General features: G+C 49.2%; 1 protein-coding gene across 1 annotated transcript in view; it reads right to left on the minus strand.

Annotated features, from left to right (window-relative positions):
• Positions 1 to 328: 328 nt before the first annotated feature.
• Positions 329 to 20,468, minus strand: part of DMBT1 (deleted in malignant brain tumors 1) — a 67,373-nt gene continuing 47,233 nt past the window's right edge. Inside the window, 13 exon segments of the mRNA XM_070363768.1 lie at positions 329 to 888; positions 2,713 to 2,981; positions 3,574 to 3,962; positions 12,913 to 13,097; positions 14,180 to 14,388; positions 16,024 to 16,165; positions 16,402 to 16,431; positions 17,495 to 17,527; positions 18,125 to 18,151; positions 18,649 to 18,727; positions 18,729 to 18,970; positions 19,370 to 19,572; positions 19,869 to 20,022. Of these exon segments, the coding sequence (XP_070219869.1) occupies positions 722 to 888; positions 2,713 to 2,981; positions 3,574 to 3,962; positions 12,913 to 13,097; positions 14,180 to 14,388; positions 16,024 to 16,165; positions 16,402 to 16,431; positions 17,495 to 17,527; positions 18,125 to 18,151; positions 18,649 to 18,727; positions 18,729 to 18,970; positions 19,370 to 19,572; positions 19,869 to 20,022 (2,129 nt within the window). The 3' untranslated portion in view covers positions 329 to 721.

Consider the following 20,468-nt stretch of genomic DNA (forward strand, 5'->3'; position numbering starts at 1 on the left):
GCAAGAAGGAAGTGTCCCCAGGGCTCTTCTACAGAGGCTGTAATGGGTCTGGGAGGGGAGGCAGGCAGATATGGGGGTGGGTGGCAGTCTGCCCACCCGCGGTCACCTTGCCTATGAAGACCCCCAGGGGCCGTGACTGGAAACGGCTGGGAAGCTGTGTCGGTCCTGTCTGTCCACTGCTCACTCCACAGTCTCCTCAGTCTTGGGGTCACTACAGCGCAGGGCCCCACGGCCATTCTCATTCCTGCGGGAGCCCCTCTACCCGTCTACCAAACATGAAGAGGTCCATGCTGGGTGCAGCCTCGGAAACAAGTGACCAATCTGACAGTTGCTTTGAAAAAAGTTATTTATTCAGCTTGCCCTATAACAAGGAAGGGCTAAGATATATACACCACAGGCCAAAGAATCTGGTTCCTAAAAGGTCAGAAAAGAAATTCTATCCACAACAAGTGCTCCTAGTGTGTAAGATCCCTGCTACAGGCAGGATTTTTAGGTCCCTGACCTGCTTGCCTGACATTTTGTCCCTGTGCAGAGCCTATGTTTTGGGGGAAACCTGCTCTCATTTTTCTCACCCCCCTCCTCCATCCACCCCCACCATGCACCAGGCCAGAGTTTAACACAGTTGTGTGCTCTGGGTACCAAGCTCTGGATGCTGGTTTCTTCCCTCCTCACATGGCTCCAGAGCACAGGGACTTGGGTCTGAGCACCACATCCTCCTGCTTCACATCTTAGTGCTTGGAGGCTGGGCACAGGCTGCCCGCACTCTCCGCCCCAGTGCGAAGGCTGCCACGGCCACGACCATAACCACGAGGACCCCGGCAAAAATGGTGGCAGTGTGGTAGCTCCCGTGGGTGCTGGTCTCCTCCTCTATGTCCACCACCTGCCGGTCTGGGAAGGAGAGGAGACTTGAGGTCAGGATGAGCCCAGCAGGGAAGGAGAAGGGGAGACAAGTAAGGGCAGGGTGGGCGTGTGGGCGGGTGGGTCCCAGGGCATGGTGATGGCAATCAGAACCATTTGGTGGGAGGGAAAAAAATAAAGGGAGAGAGGAGTGCTTTTCAGGAAACTGAAGCCAGATTCCACCCCCTCGAGGGCAGCTGAGTGTCAGCCTTGGGAGATTTCAGTGTCTTGTCAGCTCTTAGGAGCAATGAAGGATTCTAAACATAAGGGCAGAGATGGGCTTTGGGATAGTCTCTCTGGCTGAAAGCGCCTAATGGATGTGAAGGGAGGGAGTTGGGGCATTTGACCCCATCTGGGAATGGCTACAAAGGTCCCAGCAAGAGGCAGAGACACAGACCTTGAGCTACTGCTGTGTCAGTGGGAATAGAGAGAGAGGAGAGAAAGGAGCGGTGCCCCATCGGCACCCTTTGTCCGGTCCCTGCCCCACCTTCCTTCTCTCTGTAGCTCCACCCGCCATGGCAGGTGACCTGTGATGGAGCTGTGTCTCCTCCTGCTGGAGCTGCAGGGGTTTTGATCTATTTAGTTCTATCTCCTAGCACATAATAGACCTTCCAGAGATGATCTTCAAAGATCACACCAGTCCACCCTAAAGGAAATCAACCCTGAGTATTTACTGGAAGGACTGATGCTGAAGCTCCAATACTTTGGCCACCTGATGTGAAGGGCCAACTCATTGGAAAAGACGCTGATGCTGGGAAAGATTGGATGCAAGAGGAGAGGACGACAGAAGATGAGATGGTTGGATGGCATCACCGACTCAGTGGACATGAGTTTGAGCAAGCTCTGGGAGATAGTGAAGGACAGTGCCTGACATTCTGCAGTCCATGGCATCTCAAAGAGTCAGACACGACTGAGCAACTGAACAACAACAAAAATGCCCGGAATGCTGAAAATGTGAGGGAAGAGCCCGGAAGCAGCCAGACTAGGGGAGGGCCTGGGTCTGGGCCCTGGGAGGGAGGGAGCTGTCAAAGAACCTCTGTGAGGATGAGCCTGTGCCTTCAGGGGAGATTGTGGCAGCTACTGCTGCCCCACCACTAACACCACCACATTTGTTGACCTGGCCCAGCCTGGACCAGAAATGATGGGAATCCCTCTGCAAACATAACCTCATCTGCACCCACAACAGCACAGCACAGCAGGGGAACTCTGCTCCCCATTCCAGGTGCAGAAAATGAAATGGCTTTTCCAGGGTCAACCGCTGGGAGCTGTCAGAATAAACCAGTCCTGCCTGGATCTACACGGCCCTGCACAGACCCTGAGGTCACAACCCTGAAGGTACAGTTTGTTATCATCATAGGTAATAATGTAATCATTAATGTTAACATTGATGACAATATGATGGTAACAAAGTCACTGATCTTTGCAGCCAATGACTTGTACCAGGCAGAGGCCAAAGCAGTGTAACTAACGGTGTTTTATGTAACCCTCTCTGCAGTCCTAAGAGCTAAGTATTAACGTTTTTGTTTCATGGATGAGTGTGAGATCGGTATTCAGAACTCACAGGATAAAGGTGTCATGTATGCTGTGTCCCAGCTTAGAACTGTCTTGACCAAACCCCTCACATGCATCCCCACAGACCAGAAGCCCTTGGAAGAACATGGGAACCAGGTCTAGTTTGACTCTGTATCGACTCCATGTCATATAGCACAGGTGCCCTATTCAAGGGGAAATAGGACAGCCACGGAAGCAGCCTGAGTCCCTGTGGTCCACAGTCCGGGTCCCAGGCAGATGGGGGGTGGGAGGGGGGCCACCTACCGAGGTTCCTCTTCTGGGGCGAGGCCTGCAGCTGGATGGGTCCCAGGACGACATCCACCTTCTCCTGGTAGGAGCTCACATCCCTCTTGGCCCTCACAATGCAGCCTCTGTTGCAGCGGGAGAAGGGGTCATACGCCCTGCACACGACCATCTTGCACTTCAGGTACACGGAGGGGAAGCGGTTCAGGAAGTGGAAGGAACTGAACTTGAAGCGGACGATGTTGGACGAGGGCTGGTGGTAGGATCGGTAGGTCTCATCCTTCACACACCTGGAGGAGCAGAGGAGTGGGTGTGAGCTCTCAGCAAGGCGCTGCGCTCCTCATGCCACCCGACCACGCACTGCACGTCCTCTGGGGAGGATGGCGGTCACGGGGTCACCTGCTCCCTTCACAACCCTCCTGTGGACCACCTGCTGGGCAGCCTCTTTATCCACTGCGCCATCTACCCCTTGTTTAACCTTCCCAACAGACTGGGATAAGGGCTTCACTACACTCATCTGATGGCTGAAGAAACTGGCTCAGAGAGGTGCGATTTTCTATCCAGGGTGATGCAGCTAGCATGGCACTGAGCTGGCTTCTCAACTGCAGTCTGCTTCAAAATCAATGTTGCTCCTGCTACATGCATATCTTTGGAACCTTAAGACTCGGCTGGAGTTTAGTCACTTGGTCTAGTGTTACTTTATAGCTAAACTGCTGGATGACAACTGACGACTCCCTGAGTTCTCCAGATACCCAGAAATGATAGCCTGGCTGCTGAAGCCTGAGCTACTGGAGCCCAGTCTGCATTCCTTGTGCTCTGAGCTAGCTGGGCATGAGTTTATCAGGTAAAAGCTGAAGTCCACTCCCAGAAGACGCTACTTACCCGCTCCGGATGAGATCGTAGGTCAAAGATGTAAAGTCATTGGGATTCGGTGATGCCACACAGGTGTCCACAAATAAGGCTAGGGAGGGGTTAGAACGGAGGATTTCAGCCTGAAGGTACAAATTCTGGTTTAGGTCCACATAGTATGGGCTGCTGGTCACCGGATACAGGAATGAAGAGGATGTATAAAAGGAAATGTTCACGTCAAAATTGCCGTATTGTGTGTTCTCAATGTCTATGGTGTCATTAGTAACATAGACCGTGTTAACCCAGGTGTTCTGGAGCATCTTGCAGCTGATGTGAATTTGGAGGTCCCTCTTCCTATTGATGATGCTTCTTGAAGCAGTCGCTTTGAGGAAGTTGGAGTAGGTAATGGTGTCGTTATCCACCTGGGAGGGGCAGGAAGGAGAGCAGAATCAGGCAAATGTCATCCACTAAGGGCATCTCATTGCTGGTTTGGGTTAGGAGGAGATTGAAGTGATGCTGCAAGACTGCAAAATGCTTCCAAAGCCTCAGAGAGATGGGAGGTACCTGTCGCTATGGCTACCGTTACCTGGGATGGACACACTTCGCAGCAAGATCCCCTCCTTTCATACCTCCCCTTTCCTTTGCCTCAGGATACAGACCACAAGGCTGGTGGTCCTCCTGGGAGCTGCTGCTCATGGAAGGATGGGTGTGTCCGGATGACCCCTACCCCGGCTGCATGACTAAGTTGAGTTTGGTCTTCCTGGCTTGGGGCCCTTCGGGCTGTTCTGTTTCAGTCTCACTCTTGGTGGGAGAAATCAAGGGAGGCAGTTGTGAGGGAGGGGTGGCTGGCAGGATTCGATTTCACTGTGCTGTGGGGATGCGTGTAGCTACTGCAGCTTGGTGTCTGAAGCTGCCGGAGCCCAAAGCAACAGAGATCCAGACTTATAGCCGTGGCAGCTCTCTGACCTCTGGGCAGGAACCTCCCCAGAGGTTCTTATGGAGCACCGGGTGGGTGCCATGGCAATGCAGGAGCACTTCCATCACGCTTTGGTTCTCCGCTCCCCAAACCACAACACCATTTCCTACTGCACCTTTCAGGAAGCAGCAAACTCATATGATTGTTGGTCTCTCATGCTGCTTGATGTGCTTATGTCTTGTAAGAGCAACCTCTCCAGGGAAAAGAGTCTCGCAACCTGATGGTCTATGAGCAACTCAAGGAAGGGTGATGTCTAAGCATCTCTCTTTTCCCAGAGCTTGGTAGTGCTGATGATAGCATCATTAGCATCAATAAAAATTCATGGAATGGAGGAAAGGCCCGGAGCATAGAAGCCCAGCCAAAGTACTGTGATGGAAGAAGGATGGAGCTGGCAGTAGCAAGCCCAAATGGCCAAAAGGTCACAGGTGAACAAGTGCCCCTGGAAGCCCTATGGTCACGATCCTCTGGCCGCAGGTGAGGTGAGCACAAGAGCAGCATTCCCAGGTGGAGACAGGGGAGTGGGGGAGGACTCTCCCTCCCAAATGCTGTGATGGTCAGAACCTTGCCTGGTATGAGTTCCCACCAGTTGTGGGCGCTTTTGCAGGAATGGACACAAAAATAGTGGCCTAGATAGAAGCCCTTGTAATATGTGAAACAACCGTACTCTTTAAAAAAAAAAAAAAAAACATGGAAGGGGGACTTCCCTGGTGGTCCAGTGGTTGAAGGGCAGGGGATAAAGTTTTAATGCCTAGTCAGGGAACTATGATCCCACATGCCCTGTGGCTGAGTCAAAAGAAAAATGAGTCATTGAGTCAGTTACACATGTACACCATGAGGAGCAAAAGTGCATTCCTGGCCACTTGGGAGATTAGACAAGTTCCCTTCTGAAGCCAGCACTTGTACAACTTAAATATAATTATTCTTTAGAACAGCATGTATTGCAGAGGCTTTCACTCCATGTCTGAAGTCGCAGAGCTCAGCTCTGAGTTAGTCCCTTCCAGAAAGACTTGTGAAAAGAGAAAAGTTTAACAAGTAACTAAAGTGGTCAGATATGCAGATGACACCACCCTTATGGCAGAAAGTGAAGAGGAACTAAAAAGCCTCTTGATGAAAGTGAAAGTGGAGAGTGAAAAAGTGGGCTTAAAGCTCAACATTCAGAAAACGAAGATCATGGCATCCAGTCCCATCACTTCATGGGAAATAGATGGGGAAACAGTGGAAACAGTGTTTATTTTTTTGGGCTCCAAAATCACTGCAGATGGTGATTGCAGCCATGAAATTAAAAGACGCTTACTCACCAGAAAATTACTAGAAATAATCAATGACTATAGTAAAGTTGCAGGATATAAAATCAACACACAGAAATCCCTTGCATTCCTATACACTAATAATGAGAAAACAGAAAGAGAAATTAAGGAAACAATTCCATTCACCATTGCAACGGAAAGAATAAAATACTTAGGAATATATCTACCTAAAGAAACTAAAGACCTATATATAGAAAACTATAAAACACTGGTGAAAGAAATCAAAGAGGACACTAATAGATGGAGAAATATACCATGTTCATGGATTGGAAGAATCAATATAGTGAAAATGAGTATACTACCCAAAGCAATTTATAGATTCAACGCAATCCCTATCAAGCTACCAACAGTATTCTTCACAGAGCTAGAACAAATAATTTCACAATTTGTGCGGAAATACAAAAACCTCGAATAGCCAAAGCAATCTTGAGAAAGAAGAATGGAACTGGAGGAATCAACCTACCTGACTTCAGGCTCTACTACAAAGCCACAGTTATCAAGACAGTATGGTACTGGCACAAAGACAGAAATATTGATCAATGGAATAAAATAGAAAGCCCAGAGATAAATCCACACATATGGACACCTTATCTTTGACAAAGGAGGCAAGAATATACAATGGATTAAAGACAATCTCTTTAACAAGTGATGCTGGGAAATCTGGTCAACCACTTGTAAAAGAATGAAACTAGACCACTTTCTAACACCATACACAAAAATAAACTCAAAATGGATTAAAGATCTAAATGTAAGACCAGAAACTATAAAACTCCTAGAGGAGAACATAGGCAAAACACTCTCCGACATACATCACAGCAGGATCCTCTATGACCCACCTCCCAGAATATTGGAAATAAAAGCAAAAATAAACAGATGGGACCTAATTAACCTTAAAAGCTTCTGCACATCAAAGGAAACTATTAGCAAGGTGAAAAGACAGCCTTCAGAATGGGAGAAAATAATAGCAAATGAAGCAACCGACAAACAACTAATCTCAAAAGTATACAAGCAACTCCTACAGCTCAACTCCAGAAAAATAAACGACCCAATCAAAAAATGGGCCAAAGAACTAAATAGACATTTCTCCAAAGAAGACATACAGATGGCTAACAAACACATGAAAAGATGCTCAACATCACTCATTATCAGAGAAATGCAAATCAAAACCACTATGAGGTACCATTTCACACCAGTCAGAATGGCTGCGATCCAAAAGTCTACAAATAATAAATGCTGGAGAGGGTGTGGAGAAAAGGGAACCCTCTTACACTGTTGGTGGGAATGCAAACTAGTACAGCCACTATGGAGAACAGTGTGGAGATTCCTTAAAAAACTGGAAATAGAACTGCCTTATGATCCAGCAATCCCACTGCTGGGCATACACGCTGAGGAAACCAGAAGGGAAAGAGACACATGTACCCCAATGTTCATCGCAGCACTGTTTATAATAGCCAAGACATGGAAGCAACCTAGATGTCCATCAGCAGATGAATGGATAAGAAAGCTGAGATACATATACACAATGGAGTATTTATTACTCAGCCATTAAAAAGAATACATTTGAATCAGTTCTAATGAGGTGGATGAAATGGAGCCTATTATACAGAGTGAAGTAAGCCAGAAGGAAAAACATAAATACAGTATACTAACGCATATATATGGAATTTAGAAAGATGGTAACAATAACCCGGTGTACGAGACAGCAAAAGAGACACTGATGTATAGAACAGTCTTATGGACTCTGTGGGAGAGGGAGAGGGTGGGAAGATTTGGGAGAATGGCATTGAAACATGTAAAATATCATGTAGGAAACGAGTTGCCAGTCCAGGTTCAATGCACGATACTGGATGCTTGGGGCTAGTGCACTGGGACGACCCAGAGGGATGGTATGGGGGGGGAGGAGGGAGGAGGGTTTGGGATGGGGAACCCATGTATACCTGTGGCGGATTCATTTTGATATTTGGCACAACTAATACAATTATGTAAAGTTTAAAAATAAAATAAAATTAGAAAATAAATAAATAAATAAAAGACGCTTACTCCTTGGAAGGAGAGTTATGACCAACCTAGATAGCATATTAAAAAGCAGAGACATTACTTTGCCAACAAACGTCCGTCTAGTCAAGGTTATGGGTTTTCCTGTGGTCATGTATGGATGTGAGAGTTGGACTGTGAAGAAGGCTGAGCACCGAAGAATTGATGCTTTTGAACTGTGGTGTTGGAGAAGACTCTTGAGAGTCCCTTGGACTGCAAGGAGATCCAACCAGTCCATTCTGAAGGAGATTAGCCCTGGGATTTCTTTGGAGGGAATGATGCTGAAGCTGAAACTCCAGTACTTTGGCCACCTCATGTGAAGAGTTGACTCATTGGAAAAGACTCTGATGCTGGGAGGGATTGGGGGCAGGAGGAGAAGGGGACAACAGAGGATGAGATGGCTGGATGGCATCACTGACTCGATGGACGTGAGTCTGGGTGAACTCTGGGAGTTGGTGATGGACAGGGAGGCCTGGTGTGCTGCGATTCATGGGGTCGCAAAGAGTCAGACACGACTGAGCGACTGAACTGAACTGAACTGAAAGTGGTTTTAGTGGAGAAGGAAATGGCAGCCCACTCCAGTCCTCTTGCCTGGAAAAGCCCATGGACGGAGGAGCCTGGTGGGCTGCAGTTCACGGGGTCGCAAAGAGTCGGACACGACTGAGTGATGTCACTTTCACTTTCAAAGTGGTTTTGCTGCTGGGGGAACCTTGCCTCTTCTCTGACCTTGGTTTCCCTTTTCTCCTGTCAGAGGGAGGCTCTGGGCTGCAGGGGATGCCAGAGCCTGCACTTTGGCCTCAGGTCTGGAGAAGAACCTAGAAGGGGCTCTATGCCTTCCAGGCCTCCATGGGAAGTGTTACTCGCTCGGTTGTGTCTGACTCTTTGCGACCATGTGGACTATAGTTCACCAGGCTTCTCTTGTCCGTGGGGTTCTCCGGGCAAGAATACTGGCGTGGGTAACCATTCCCTTCTCCAGGGGATCTTCTGGACCCAGGGAATAAACCCTGGTCTCCTACATTACAGGCAAATTCTTTACCACCTGAGCTACCAGGGAAGCCTCTATGGGAAGTATGCTGTATTTATATTTTCTTTTAAAAAATGGGGAACTTTATATTGGAGTGCCAGTGATTAGCACAATAAATCACATAAATGTTGCCATCTTGTTATTTCTTCAAAGATGAACTGAAGTGTCTTCAATTTGTACATTCACATGAAAGTGTTTTTGAATCCACATTTGTCTCTGGTTTCCATGGTCAAGCTAGATTCTGAACGCACACCAAGCCACGTGGCATGCGAGTTTAGTTCTTGATCATAAGAAGCCGTTCTGATTTTAAAATTCATTATTAGACATCTGCCCAGGTGGCACTAGGAGTAAGGAACCCACCTGCCAATGCAGGAGATGCAAGAGAGGTGGGTTCAATCCCTGGGTTGGGAAGATCCCCTGGATGACAGCATGGCAACCTACTCCAGTTATTTTTGCCTGAGAAATCCCATGGACAGAAGAGCCTGGTGGGCTGCAGTCCAAGGGGTCGCAAAGAGTCGAACACTACTGAAGTGACTGAGCATGCACGCCCACACTGTGCAAGGTGTGGGATGGGTGGGGAGACCAGGCTGTCCTGGCCTCTACATTTGCCCGACACCGGCTAAACAGGGTACCTGGAGGAGATGCAGATAGTTCCAGCTACGGATCACACTATCCTGTCTTTGAATCTCAGCTCTGCCACTCGTGACCATGTGGCCTTGAGCAAGTGGCTTAACCTCTGTAAGCTTCTGTTTCCTCTTGATTAAATGGGAATAAAGTTTGTCTCAAGAATTTTGAAAGTCTCATTGAAACTCAGAGTTCAGTGTCTAACACGCAAACTAGCCATTAGTAATCTGATTATAAAGGCTGAGGCTCTGCACCAAGGGGCGTAGGCCATGGCAAAGATGAATGAAATGTGGGCCTGCCCCAGAGGCATGGTTTGTAGAGGATACAGGTATTTAAATAAGCAGAGGAATAAGAATTAACCTACGCGGCCCACGACCATCCAGGTTAGAAGACCAGGGCTGCCCTGTGGCTTTGGCATCTCCTAACAGAAATGAAGGAACACAGATGGAATAGCCCAGACATCAGAGGCTCCAGACCGTACATTTGGAGCCTGGAGGGGTGGTTGCCTGTGGTGGACCAACTTCCCCTGACTAAACTCAGGACAAACCAGAATCCAATATGACTGATCTGTGAAATGTAAAAGCCAGGTGGACTAGAGCGTTTGCAGGGCGTGACTCATCTTCTCTGCACTTAGGCCTCCATGACCCACTCAGATCCTCCCAGAAGGAGATCCTATGGGAGCTGGGTGACCACAGTGGTGACTGCAGACCCTCGGGCCCAGGCACCCTTCCGCTGCCCACAGGCTCCTCTGGTTAGCTAATCAGCACCCCCTGCCTCCATCACTGTTCCTTGTGACTGAAACAGATGAGGCACTGCGCCCTTGGGGCCCCTTGCCTGGCACACAGCAAATGGGTAGAATGTCTTTGGTGACTGACAAACCCTCTGATCGTGTGTGTCACACACACTACACACATTTGAGCACTTCGTGCTGTATATTTGCTGCAGACCTAAACCTAATAAAAAACTTCCTAGGTGGCTCAGTGGCACAGAATGCGCCTGCGAATGCTGGAGACACAGGTTGGATCCCTGGGTCAAGAAGATCCCCTAGAGTAGCACTCCAGTATTCTTGCCTCGGAAAATCCCATGGACAGAGGAGCCTGGGAGGCTACAGTCCATGGGGTCCCCAAAGAATCGGACACGATCCAGCAACTAAACAACAACAAACCTAATAAAAGTATTTGCTCTGTGTCTGTTTCCTGACATCATGAGAAATGCTGAGCTGGATGAAGCACAAGCTGGAATCAAGATTGCTGGGAGAAATATAATAACCTCAGATAGGCAGATGACACTACCCTTATGGGAGAAAGTGAGTAAGACCTAAAGAGCCTCTTGATGAAAGTGAAAGAGGAGAGTGAAAAAGTTGTCTTTAAGCTCAACATTCAGAAAACTGAGATCATGGCATCTGGTCTCATCACTTCATGGGAAATAGATGGGGAAACAGTGGAAACAGTGGCTGACTTTATTTCTTGGGGCTCCAAAATCACTGCAGATGGTGACTGTAGCCATGAAATTAAAAGACGCTTACTCCTTGGAAGGAAAGTTACGACCAACCTAAACAGCATATTAAAAAGCAGAGACATTACTTTGTCAACAAAGGTCCATCTAGTCAACGCTGTTGTTTTTCCAGTGGTCATGTATGGATGTGAGAGTTGGACTATAAAGAAAGCTGAGCACCGAAGAGTTGATGCTTTTGAACTGTGGCGTTGGAGAAGACTCTTGAGAGCCCCTTGGACTGCAAGGAGATCCAACCAGTCCATCCTAAAGGAGATCAGTCCTGGGTGTTCATTGGACGGACTGATGCTGAAGCTGAAACTATGATACTTTGGCCACCTGATGCAAAGAGCTGACTCATTTGAAAAGACCCTGATACTGGGAAAGATTGAAGGTGGGAGGAGAAGGGGACAACAGAGGATGAGATGGTTGGATGGCATCACCAACTCAATGGACATGGGTTTGGGTGGACTCCAGGAGTTGGTGATGGACGGGGAGGCCTGGCGTGCTGCGGTTCATGGGGTTGCCAAGAGTCGGACACGACTGAGCGACTGAACTGAACTGAACTGTTCCCTGACAGACAAGATCTGGAAGTGGTTACTTAGGTGGCACTCAAAAATTCAGATCTAGAATGGAGAGTTTGAAATAAATTTGCATGAAGTTAAATGCAACAACTCTCAGAGTGCCAGCAGTGCCATGCTGATGGCAGTAAGAGGCCCGACGTTCTCATAATCCCAGAGCTCCGTCTGCCTTTGCAGGCATCTCCCCCACCAGGCTGGCCCATCACACGCTGACTCTCCATTTCTCAGCTTCGCAGAAATGGAATCACAGGGCAGGGCATCTGGTGTGCCTGCCTTCTTTCACTCAGTGCCACATTTTTGAGATTCTCAGAGTCTGACGTCAGCCCTGCCCCTACCTACCTGGCTAAGGAGCCTTAGGCAATCTGCTTGACTCCTGGAAGCCCAGTCTCCCTGCTTTTCAAGTGGGATGATAATGAGGGAAGGTTTGTTGCATCTTGTTGCTGGGGGACTCGGGGAGTTTGACAGGGACTGATCTCAGGGTCTGTCACTTGTAGGGTGACAGGATCGAGGAGTTTCTCGGGACATAGGACTTCTCGCTAAAATTGGCCAAGCCCCACGTCAGCCAAGACAGCTGGTCACCCTAGGTGGTGACAGCTCAACAAGTGACACTTGCGGAGGCAGATGTATTGTGAAGCTAATAAGCTTAAGGACTTCCCTGGCGGCTCAGTGGTGAAAAACATCTGTCTTGGTTTGATGCTTGGATGAGGAAGATCCCCCAGAGAAGGAAATGGCAACCCACTCCAGTATTTTTGCCTGGAAAATCCCATGGACAGAGGAGCCTGGTGGGCTACAGTCCATGGGGTTGCAAAGAGTAGGACACGACTGAGCAACTAAAAAACAATTAAGTTTTGGCTTTAGCACCCCCATCCCCACCCCGACCCCAAGCACAGGTCCTCCCAGGGGTCAGCAATATGCTGGCACCACCATGCATTTCTGTAAGATTTCTAAAAGTAAGATATGCTTGCTTTCTTTCCATGAAGGAGGCACCCATCCCTCTCACCCACCCCAACCTCAACCTATATAAGCTCTAGGACCTTCAAAACCTGGAACGGCCCCTGGGAGTTGCTACTGTTCTTGCTGACCTGATGGCAGCCTGCCAGGCACCCTCTCTGATGGACACTGTGGGAAAAAACTCCCCGCTGACCTTCCTTCTTTTTCTGTTTGAACGTGGCTGGAGCCACATCATGACACCAAGGAACACATTTATATCCTCACCCAGATTATGTTCTGGTTATACCACAGTCATGTTTTCTGGGTCCCCAGGATTCCCAAAGCATAGCATCCTTCGCTAAGAAAGCTTGCTTGGCAGGAGGTGGGGGGAAGCTCCAAGCTTACCTGCTGGATGGTGCCGCAGCCGGAGTAGGGGATCACGAACGTCACCAGGCTCGACGTAATCTGGGGCTGACACTGGTAGCTTGAGTCCGAGCCGGGAATGGCAAGGTCCCTGACAGAGTAGCCCAGGGATTGGAGGTAGCTCGTCCTCACTCTGGCTTCCATGTGATTTTGCAGGCAAAGCAGCTCTGGGGGCCAAAGGCAGACAGTGCAGTCAGTCACCGCACCCCCGCTAAGCCCACAGAAAGACTGAGATGGCTGGCCCATGGTCTTCCTGTGGACACAGCTCACCAAACCCCCTCCAGATGCCCTGGGGCTCAAGTCAGTTTCATTCGCCTGAGACCCCTATGAGGGCACAGGGACTAGGATTCCTCTGATGGAGAAATGGAGGCAAGATGTAAAACAACAAAATGTTTCTGCCAGGTTGCCATTTATCCTTTTAGTAGGATAGCACTTGGGCTTTGCTGGTGGCTCAAATGGTGAAGAATCTGCCCACAATGCAGAAGACCCAGGTTCAATCACTGAGTGGGAAAGATACCCTGGAGAAGGGAATGGCAACCCACTCCAGTATTCTTGCCTGGAGAATTCCATGGACAGAGGAGTCTGATGAGCTACAGTCCATGGCATTGCAAAGAGTCGGACACAACTGAGCGACTAACACACATACACACAGAGTAACACTTGGGGCAACTTGCAGGGATGTTGGGAAATCAACATCCTTAGCTATGGACTTAGCATAGGTCCTGCAGCTAAGGGCAGGTCAGTGCTTAAAATCCTGACTGCAAAGATAGCCAGCACATCTCCTTGCCCGGCCCCTGGTCAATCTGTACATCAGTCCATTTAACAGATCCAACCATGGCTGCCATCCTCTGCTGGATGTGGCTGAGAGAGCAGCTCAGACCACTTTCAGGAATCAGCTGAATGTGCTAGATCTCAGGACAAGGTCACAGTGTCCCTCACTCTGGGAAGGCCACAAGGTCTCAAGCCAGGTGGTCCCCTCTGCCCTTGGCACTGACATCTCACTGTCTGATGACAGCATCTTCTCACCCCTTCTACTTCGTCTCTGCTGACCATAGAAAGGCCAATCCACCACCCATCGGCCAGTCCTGGGCAGCCAGAGTCCCCAGATCCCCTGCTCTTGGCCCCCTTCTGCCCAACACCAAGCCTTGGCGGCCTGATGGGGTGACTCTCGTTTCTCCTTCCACAGCCCTGGGATGGCTGAGCCACTGAAGGCGCTCAGAGGTGTCACTCCAGATGGGCGGGGACTTACTCGTGTTCCCATTGGAAAGAATGGAGAAATATTCAGCTGAGAACCCTCTCTTGGTGATGGAGATGTCGCTGATGAAGCGGATGGAAATGAAGTTGGACGATGAGGTGAAGGAGCCCCTTGACCCGTCACAAACCCGGGCGAGCAGTGGGGAGCTGTGGTGGGGGCCGTCGTACACTTCGATGTAATCATAGTTACAGCCGCCTTCCAGCCTGCAGAGACGGAACACACAGTCTGGCTTCACTTCCAACCAGGATTTGATGCCGGCGGTCAGAGGCCTTACGCCTCTAAGCCAGAAACTCCGACAAAATTAATAATCGAAAGGAATAGACTTTCATTTTTTACCAGAGTAGAGTCAATGTACAATATTACACAAGTTATGGGTGTAAATACAGTGATTACAATGTTTAAAGGCTATACTCCATATATACTTATTTAAAAAATATTGGCTATCCTCCCTGGGATGTATTGAAAGCATAGAGCCTTGTAGCTTGTTTTCTACGTCATGGTTTGTCCCTTTTCATCCCCTACCCTGAGCGCCCCTCCCTCAACCCCTCTCCCCACTGGTAACCACCAGTTTGTTAGACTTTCTTAAATCCAGTGGAGGTTCATCCTCCCATGACCTCCATACATCGGTCTTAGTCCTGCCTTTTGGGGTCATGCATATGAAATCTACAGCTCCTCTCTTGACAGCCCTTCGCAGTACGTAAGAAAGAATGACAGCCCACCTTCGACTTCTTCTTTGATGAAAAAGACCCCAGTTTCCCATAGAATTTTTTTCTTAAAATCCATGAATTCATAGTGACAGAAACAAATAATTGAACAAGTAAATATTGGGCAAATGAGATAACCTCTCTGCAGCTCGGATTTCTTATTTATAAAGGTGAAATCTCCCAATGCAAGTGTACTGAAGAGAGCTATCAGGAGGCTCTAACAGTGGAAAAGTGCTTCCTAAGATGCCACAAACGGTGGTCACTGATATTAAGATGCTGGCTCAGAACTAGTCACGGTCAACCTTCCTCTGTAGAATTTCATGAGCTTTAAGTACAATCCCCCAAATGAATAGTAATGATGAAGAGATTAAAATAACATCATATCTTTTGCAAAACTTCACGCGAATTTCCAAGGCAGAAACTCCCAGGCCACCGCAAGCAGAAATCAAGAAAAAAAAACTACTTTGTTCAGTGGTGACTGTTAGAGAAAAAATGACGGTACCCCCTTTCCAGGACTCTACAAGCTACTGGTGTCTCAGTGTGGTCACCCCTGCCCCTTGAGCCAGTCATATATCCTGGTGGTTCTGATGTTGTCTCCTCTGCTTAAAACAAGGATTCCCACCCTTCACTGGATGAGGAACAGATAACCTAAGCTCTGTCACAGGAATTATTCCTCTTCTGCCCGAAACCACTCCCCCAAGAAAGAGGGAGCAGAGAGAAAAGAGTTCAGAAAAACTAGTGTGGTTGTTAATAGGATTCTTTGTGCTATTACTACTTCTAACAATAACCCCTCCCATTGGGTAACACTGCCCGAGTATTTTCATATATTTCTCCTGTGACTTTCCCAGGAACCAGGAGGGGAGGGGAGCGGATATTATATTCTCCTCTTTTGAGGCTCAGGAGAGTTAAATGACTTCCTGAGGTCACACAGCAAAGCAGTGATGGACCTGCAACTTGACCCAGGACTCTGATCCTGGCGTCCCCTCCACGGCTGCTTCTAGGCTCGGTCGAAAATGGAACCCATAGAAAAAAAGGGCAGTGGGGCAAATATCTCTCCTGAAGTGCCATTTCTCTCCTCCTAGAATGTCTGCAAGGGGCTCACCACATGGCCCTCCCCGCTGCACATGCACTCACTGGACATCTCTGAAGGTCACAGTCACTCGGTAGTTGTTTTGAACTTCAATGTCCCACACACACTTGGCGTTGTTCGGATAGTTCCTAGGGTAGAATGGGCTGGAAAAGTTCCCTGAAAACTGGGTCAGGAAGCCTCCGCAGGCTGTTGGGACAAAGGGAGAAATGCCGATGACCCGCAGTGTACACTGTACAGTCACATGGGGGAAATCCACCGGGAGGTGCCTACACCTGGACTGCCTACTGAGGGTTGGGGCGGTGCCCCTACAGGGAGGCTGTACCTAGGGAAGCCCTCTCCTCACTGTTCTCCTCATCCCTCCCCAGTGTCACTGTCATCAAGGAGAAGGGAAGGGGGACTGGTCAGTGGGGCTCAGAACTTACTGGCTGGGCCGGTGACGTTGTAATCAGGATCTGTTGACAAACAGAAAAGATAATGATCAGTTTCCTGGCAACCTTGGTTCAGCTGCTGAGTCCTTGTCAGCTCTGCGCTGGAAAAATGCCAACCCCAAGTTCCCAGAGAGATGCCAGATGCGGGACTTGCCCTCTGGGAGCTCACAGCCTAAAGAAGAGGATGGAAAAGAGCAAATCCCAGCCTCCAGGGATGGGACTGTGATGGAGCAGAGCCCAGGAGGTGCTAGGAGCTGGGAGATTTGGCTCCTGATCCAGACTGAGGAGGGAAAGGGGACGGGTACACAGAGAGGTGAGGCCAAAAGGTCAGAAGTGTGCTCTAGGCAGAGGGAACAGCATGTGTGAAGGAACCTAGGTATGAGAGTAGCTGGCATAACTGGGGACCCCCTATGTGGATGGAGCAGGGATGGGAAGGATAGCAGGAATCAACTCCACAATGGGAAAGAATTTGCAAGCCCTAGAGATTATCCTGAGCACTGAGGATCTGGGTCCAGACGGTGCTGAGGATTCCAGCCTCGAGGCCAGGACAGACCTTGGCATTTGATGAAGATACCCTAGAGCACTGCAAAGAATGGGTCAGGGGGAGGGAGCCTGAAGCTGCTGCTGCTGATGTAGGAGACAAGGTGGTGAGGAGGGGAGGCTGTGGATGCAGAGGAGACATATGGGGCAGGGTGGGGGCAGTGAGCGGCGGTTCAGCACCCACTCAAAAGCAGGCTATTGGGAACTTTTGTTGATTACATGCCAGGCTCCATCCAGGCTGCACTGACCTGGGACTAGTGTCCCAGACGAGGGGCGAGACCTACACAGTGGGAGACTTCACCTAGACATTGACCAGAGACCCGAATCTTAGGATGGTCAGGTGATTAAAGGACAAAGAAGAGCCTGGAGAGAGGCCCAGCCCTCCTGGGGTTGGGACATCAGCTACAGAGACGCCACGTGGCAGGAAAGTCAGGAGCGGTGAACTCATTGGAGAGTGAGTGCCGTGACTACAGCCTGGAGACCAGCAGCAAAGCCTGGGGAGAGGAAACGCAAGGCCTGCGGGTCAGGTGAAAAATGTGATACTTACTCTGAGTGGGTGTAGTTGTTGGGGACAGCCAATCTAGAAAGAAAACCAAGTGATTTTAGGATATTGCTGGATCATTTTTTAATTCCATACTCAAGGGTTTGATGGAGAAAGTAAATCGTTCTCCTTACTTCAGGACTTCTCAGAGACTTGATTATACCAATTTACACTGACCAGACAAAAGGGGTTAGAGACACACCACATCCAAACATACTAGAATCAGATATTTTCCTTGTGTCATAAAGATCATTTGGGGAATCGCTCTCAACATGAAGGATTATTTAAGAGATAAACCTCTGTAGGGCTGCTATTCGGTCATAGTTCTACAATGCTGACAGTTCTGCTTGGCATGACTGGGACACTTATTTTCATAGACGTGATCACAGGACATGATCCTCTCCACCCCCACAGCAGCTCTGAACAGGCGCAGGCAGCAGGAGGTACCAGGGGATCAGAGGTTCCTCCAGGGACAGCTGAGTGACAGCCCTGGTCCTGAGGACCCAGAGGGTCACTGAACAGCCTCCAGAGTCCTCGGAGGGAAATGACTCTTCAGGAGGAGGCTGCTCTTCTATTGGAAACCTGAGAGGTGGAATCCCGGAGAGGCTTTGGCTGGGTGGGGCTGCAGGGACTCACCTGGAGTGGAGGAGTTGGTCGGTATATCTGCAAGAAAGAGGAAGTATGATCAGCCTCCACACCAAGTTGTTGTTCAGTTGCTAACTCATCTCGGGCACTTTAGGGACTCCAAGCACTGTACCCCGCCAGGCTCCTCTGACCATGGGATTCTCCAGGCAAGAATACTGGAGTGGGTTGCATTTCCTTCTCCAGGGGTTCCTCCCAAACCAGGGATCGAACCAGCATCTTCTGCTTTTAGGTGAATTCTTTACCCTTTGAGCCACAAGGTAAGCCCATAAAGCAAATGGGAGAGTAATGGTAAGCTGGATAGCAGCTGAGTGATCAGCACAAAGACCAGAGATGAAGTGGCCTCTGCAAGGTCTCCCGAGTGCACAAGTCAAGGGGTACTCTGACAAGCTCCTGCCCACCCCCACACCCTGAACTAGCCACAGACACCATCAGTCACTGGCCTCCAGTTTCCCCCGCTCCAGTGTCCAGCAGCTCAGAGGTGAAAGGGGCCTTCCGCAAATGACATCACCCAATACCTGAGCAAATGACTCCAGCATCTTCATGGTGGCCACAATTGTGGTAGAACCAGCCTCGGTTCCGGCACTGCCAGAGATTGGGACTCCGCCCCTGAGCACACCACGTCATCCAAGGTGATGGGACCAGAGCCAGAGCCAAAGTAGGCATTTCCTGGGGCTGAGACTGCATATCCACAGCCCAGCTGTCTGCACACCACCTGGGCATCTTGAACGTCCCAGTTGTCATCGCACACTGTTCCCCACTGGCCACCATGGTAGATTTCCACACGCCCAGCACATGTGGGATGGGAGGAGTTCCAGTTCACCAATCTCAAGCTGACATCTGAAAGACACATGCTGTAAGAGGTGATGACCCCATCCCCCAGCAAATACCCAAAGCCAATTAACCCCTGGTTCTTTCCCCATCCCAAAAGCCACCCAATGACACTGATCAGTGAATAAACAGCTACATGATCCACCTGGAAGGGGCTCTTGACATCACAGAGTTCAGATCCCCCATCTTCTAGATATATTCTTTTCCGCATCTGCTTCCATATTCTTTCCACACGGTTTATTCACAGGTTACAGAATATGGCTCCCTGTTCTCTACAGTGGGACCTTGACGTTTATCCATTTGAATGTAGTAGTTTGCATCTGCTAATCCCCAAATCCGCATCCACCCCTTCCCCAAAACCCCATCCCCTTGGGAACTACAGATCTTTTCTCTATGTCTGGTACTCACTTCTTGGAAAGGAGTTATACCAAGCAGAAAAACCAGTTTTTTGGACACTGCCGTCACTCCGAAATCGAACAGTCAATCGGTTGGAATAAGAAGTGAATATTTCCCTGGTGTAACGACAGATTCTCCTCGCTGAGGCATTGCTACTCAGCGGTCCATTAAGGATTTCAACATAGTCATAACTGCAGCTACTGTGTGTCTCCAACCTGTATGGAAAACGGGGTTCATGTCAACATCAGGATGTCTGCTGCTCATAAACTTTGTAGCTATTTTGAACTTTATGAGAAATGTCCTTGAATCTAAGATCTTCTTCTTGCTCTTTCTTAATCAGATCAAAGGACTGCCCAGTATTGTCTGATACTTCCCAGTGGGGACCAGAGAAACCTGAAATGTAGTCCATGGTACCTGAGAGGGGAAAGCCTCCTGGCCCAGGACCCAACCCAAACCACAGGGTGGTCCATGGAAGATGCCTCCTTCTCCAAGTGGCCTGGGGGTTACTTACTGCAGACTGTCGAAGCCCAGGTTTATGAGGTAGCCGGGGTTCACTTGTATTTCCCAGACACAGTCGGCGTTGTTGGGGTAGTATCCTGGGTAGGATGGGCTAGAAAAGTTCCCACTGGCACTGAATAAGAAGCCACCACAACTTGAAAAGGAGCCTGCAGAGCAGAGAGAGAGGAACATTCCCATTGTGGTGGGTCTCCGGGGGTGTTGTGACCAGCGGTCGTCTTCTGGGTGAGTGTCCTCAGAAAGTCCTTTTCCTTCCTGCAGGACTTCTCAGTGCCTTGACCATTCCACCTACTCGGAGACTGGCCAAAAGGACTGGCGTGCACAGAAGCACACCTTCCAATTTTGGCACCAGATGTTTTCAAGTGGCCCTAAAAATGGCAACCCACTCCAGTGTTCTTGCATGCAGAATCCCAGGGATGGGGGAGCCTGGTGGGTGGCCGTCTATGGGGTAGCACAGAGTCGGACACGACTGAAGCGACTTAGCAGCAGCAGCAGGAAAGATCATTTGTGGTTACTCTCAATGTGAAGGAGCATTTAGCAGAGAAAGCTCTGTAAGGCTGCTACTCCGTCTGTTTTGAAAATGGCCACAGTTCTG

This window comes from Bos mutus, chromosome 26, assembly GCF_027580195.1.
Source record: "Bos mutus isolate GX-2022 chromosome 26, NWIPB_WYAK_1.1, whole genome shotgun sequence".
Lineage (NCBI taxonomy): Eukaryota > Metazoa > Chordata > Mammalia > Artiodactyla > Bovidae > Bos > Bos mutus.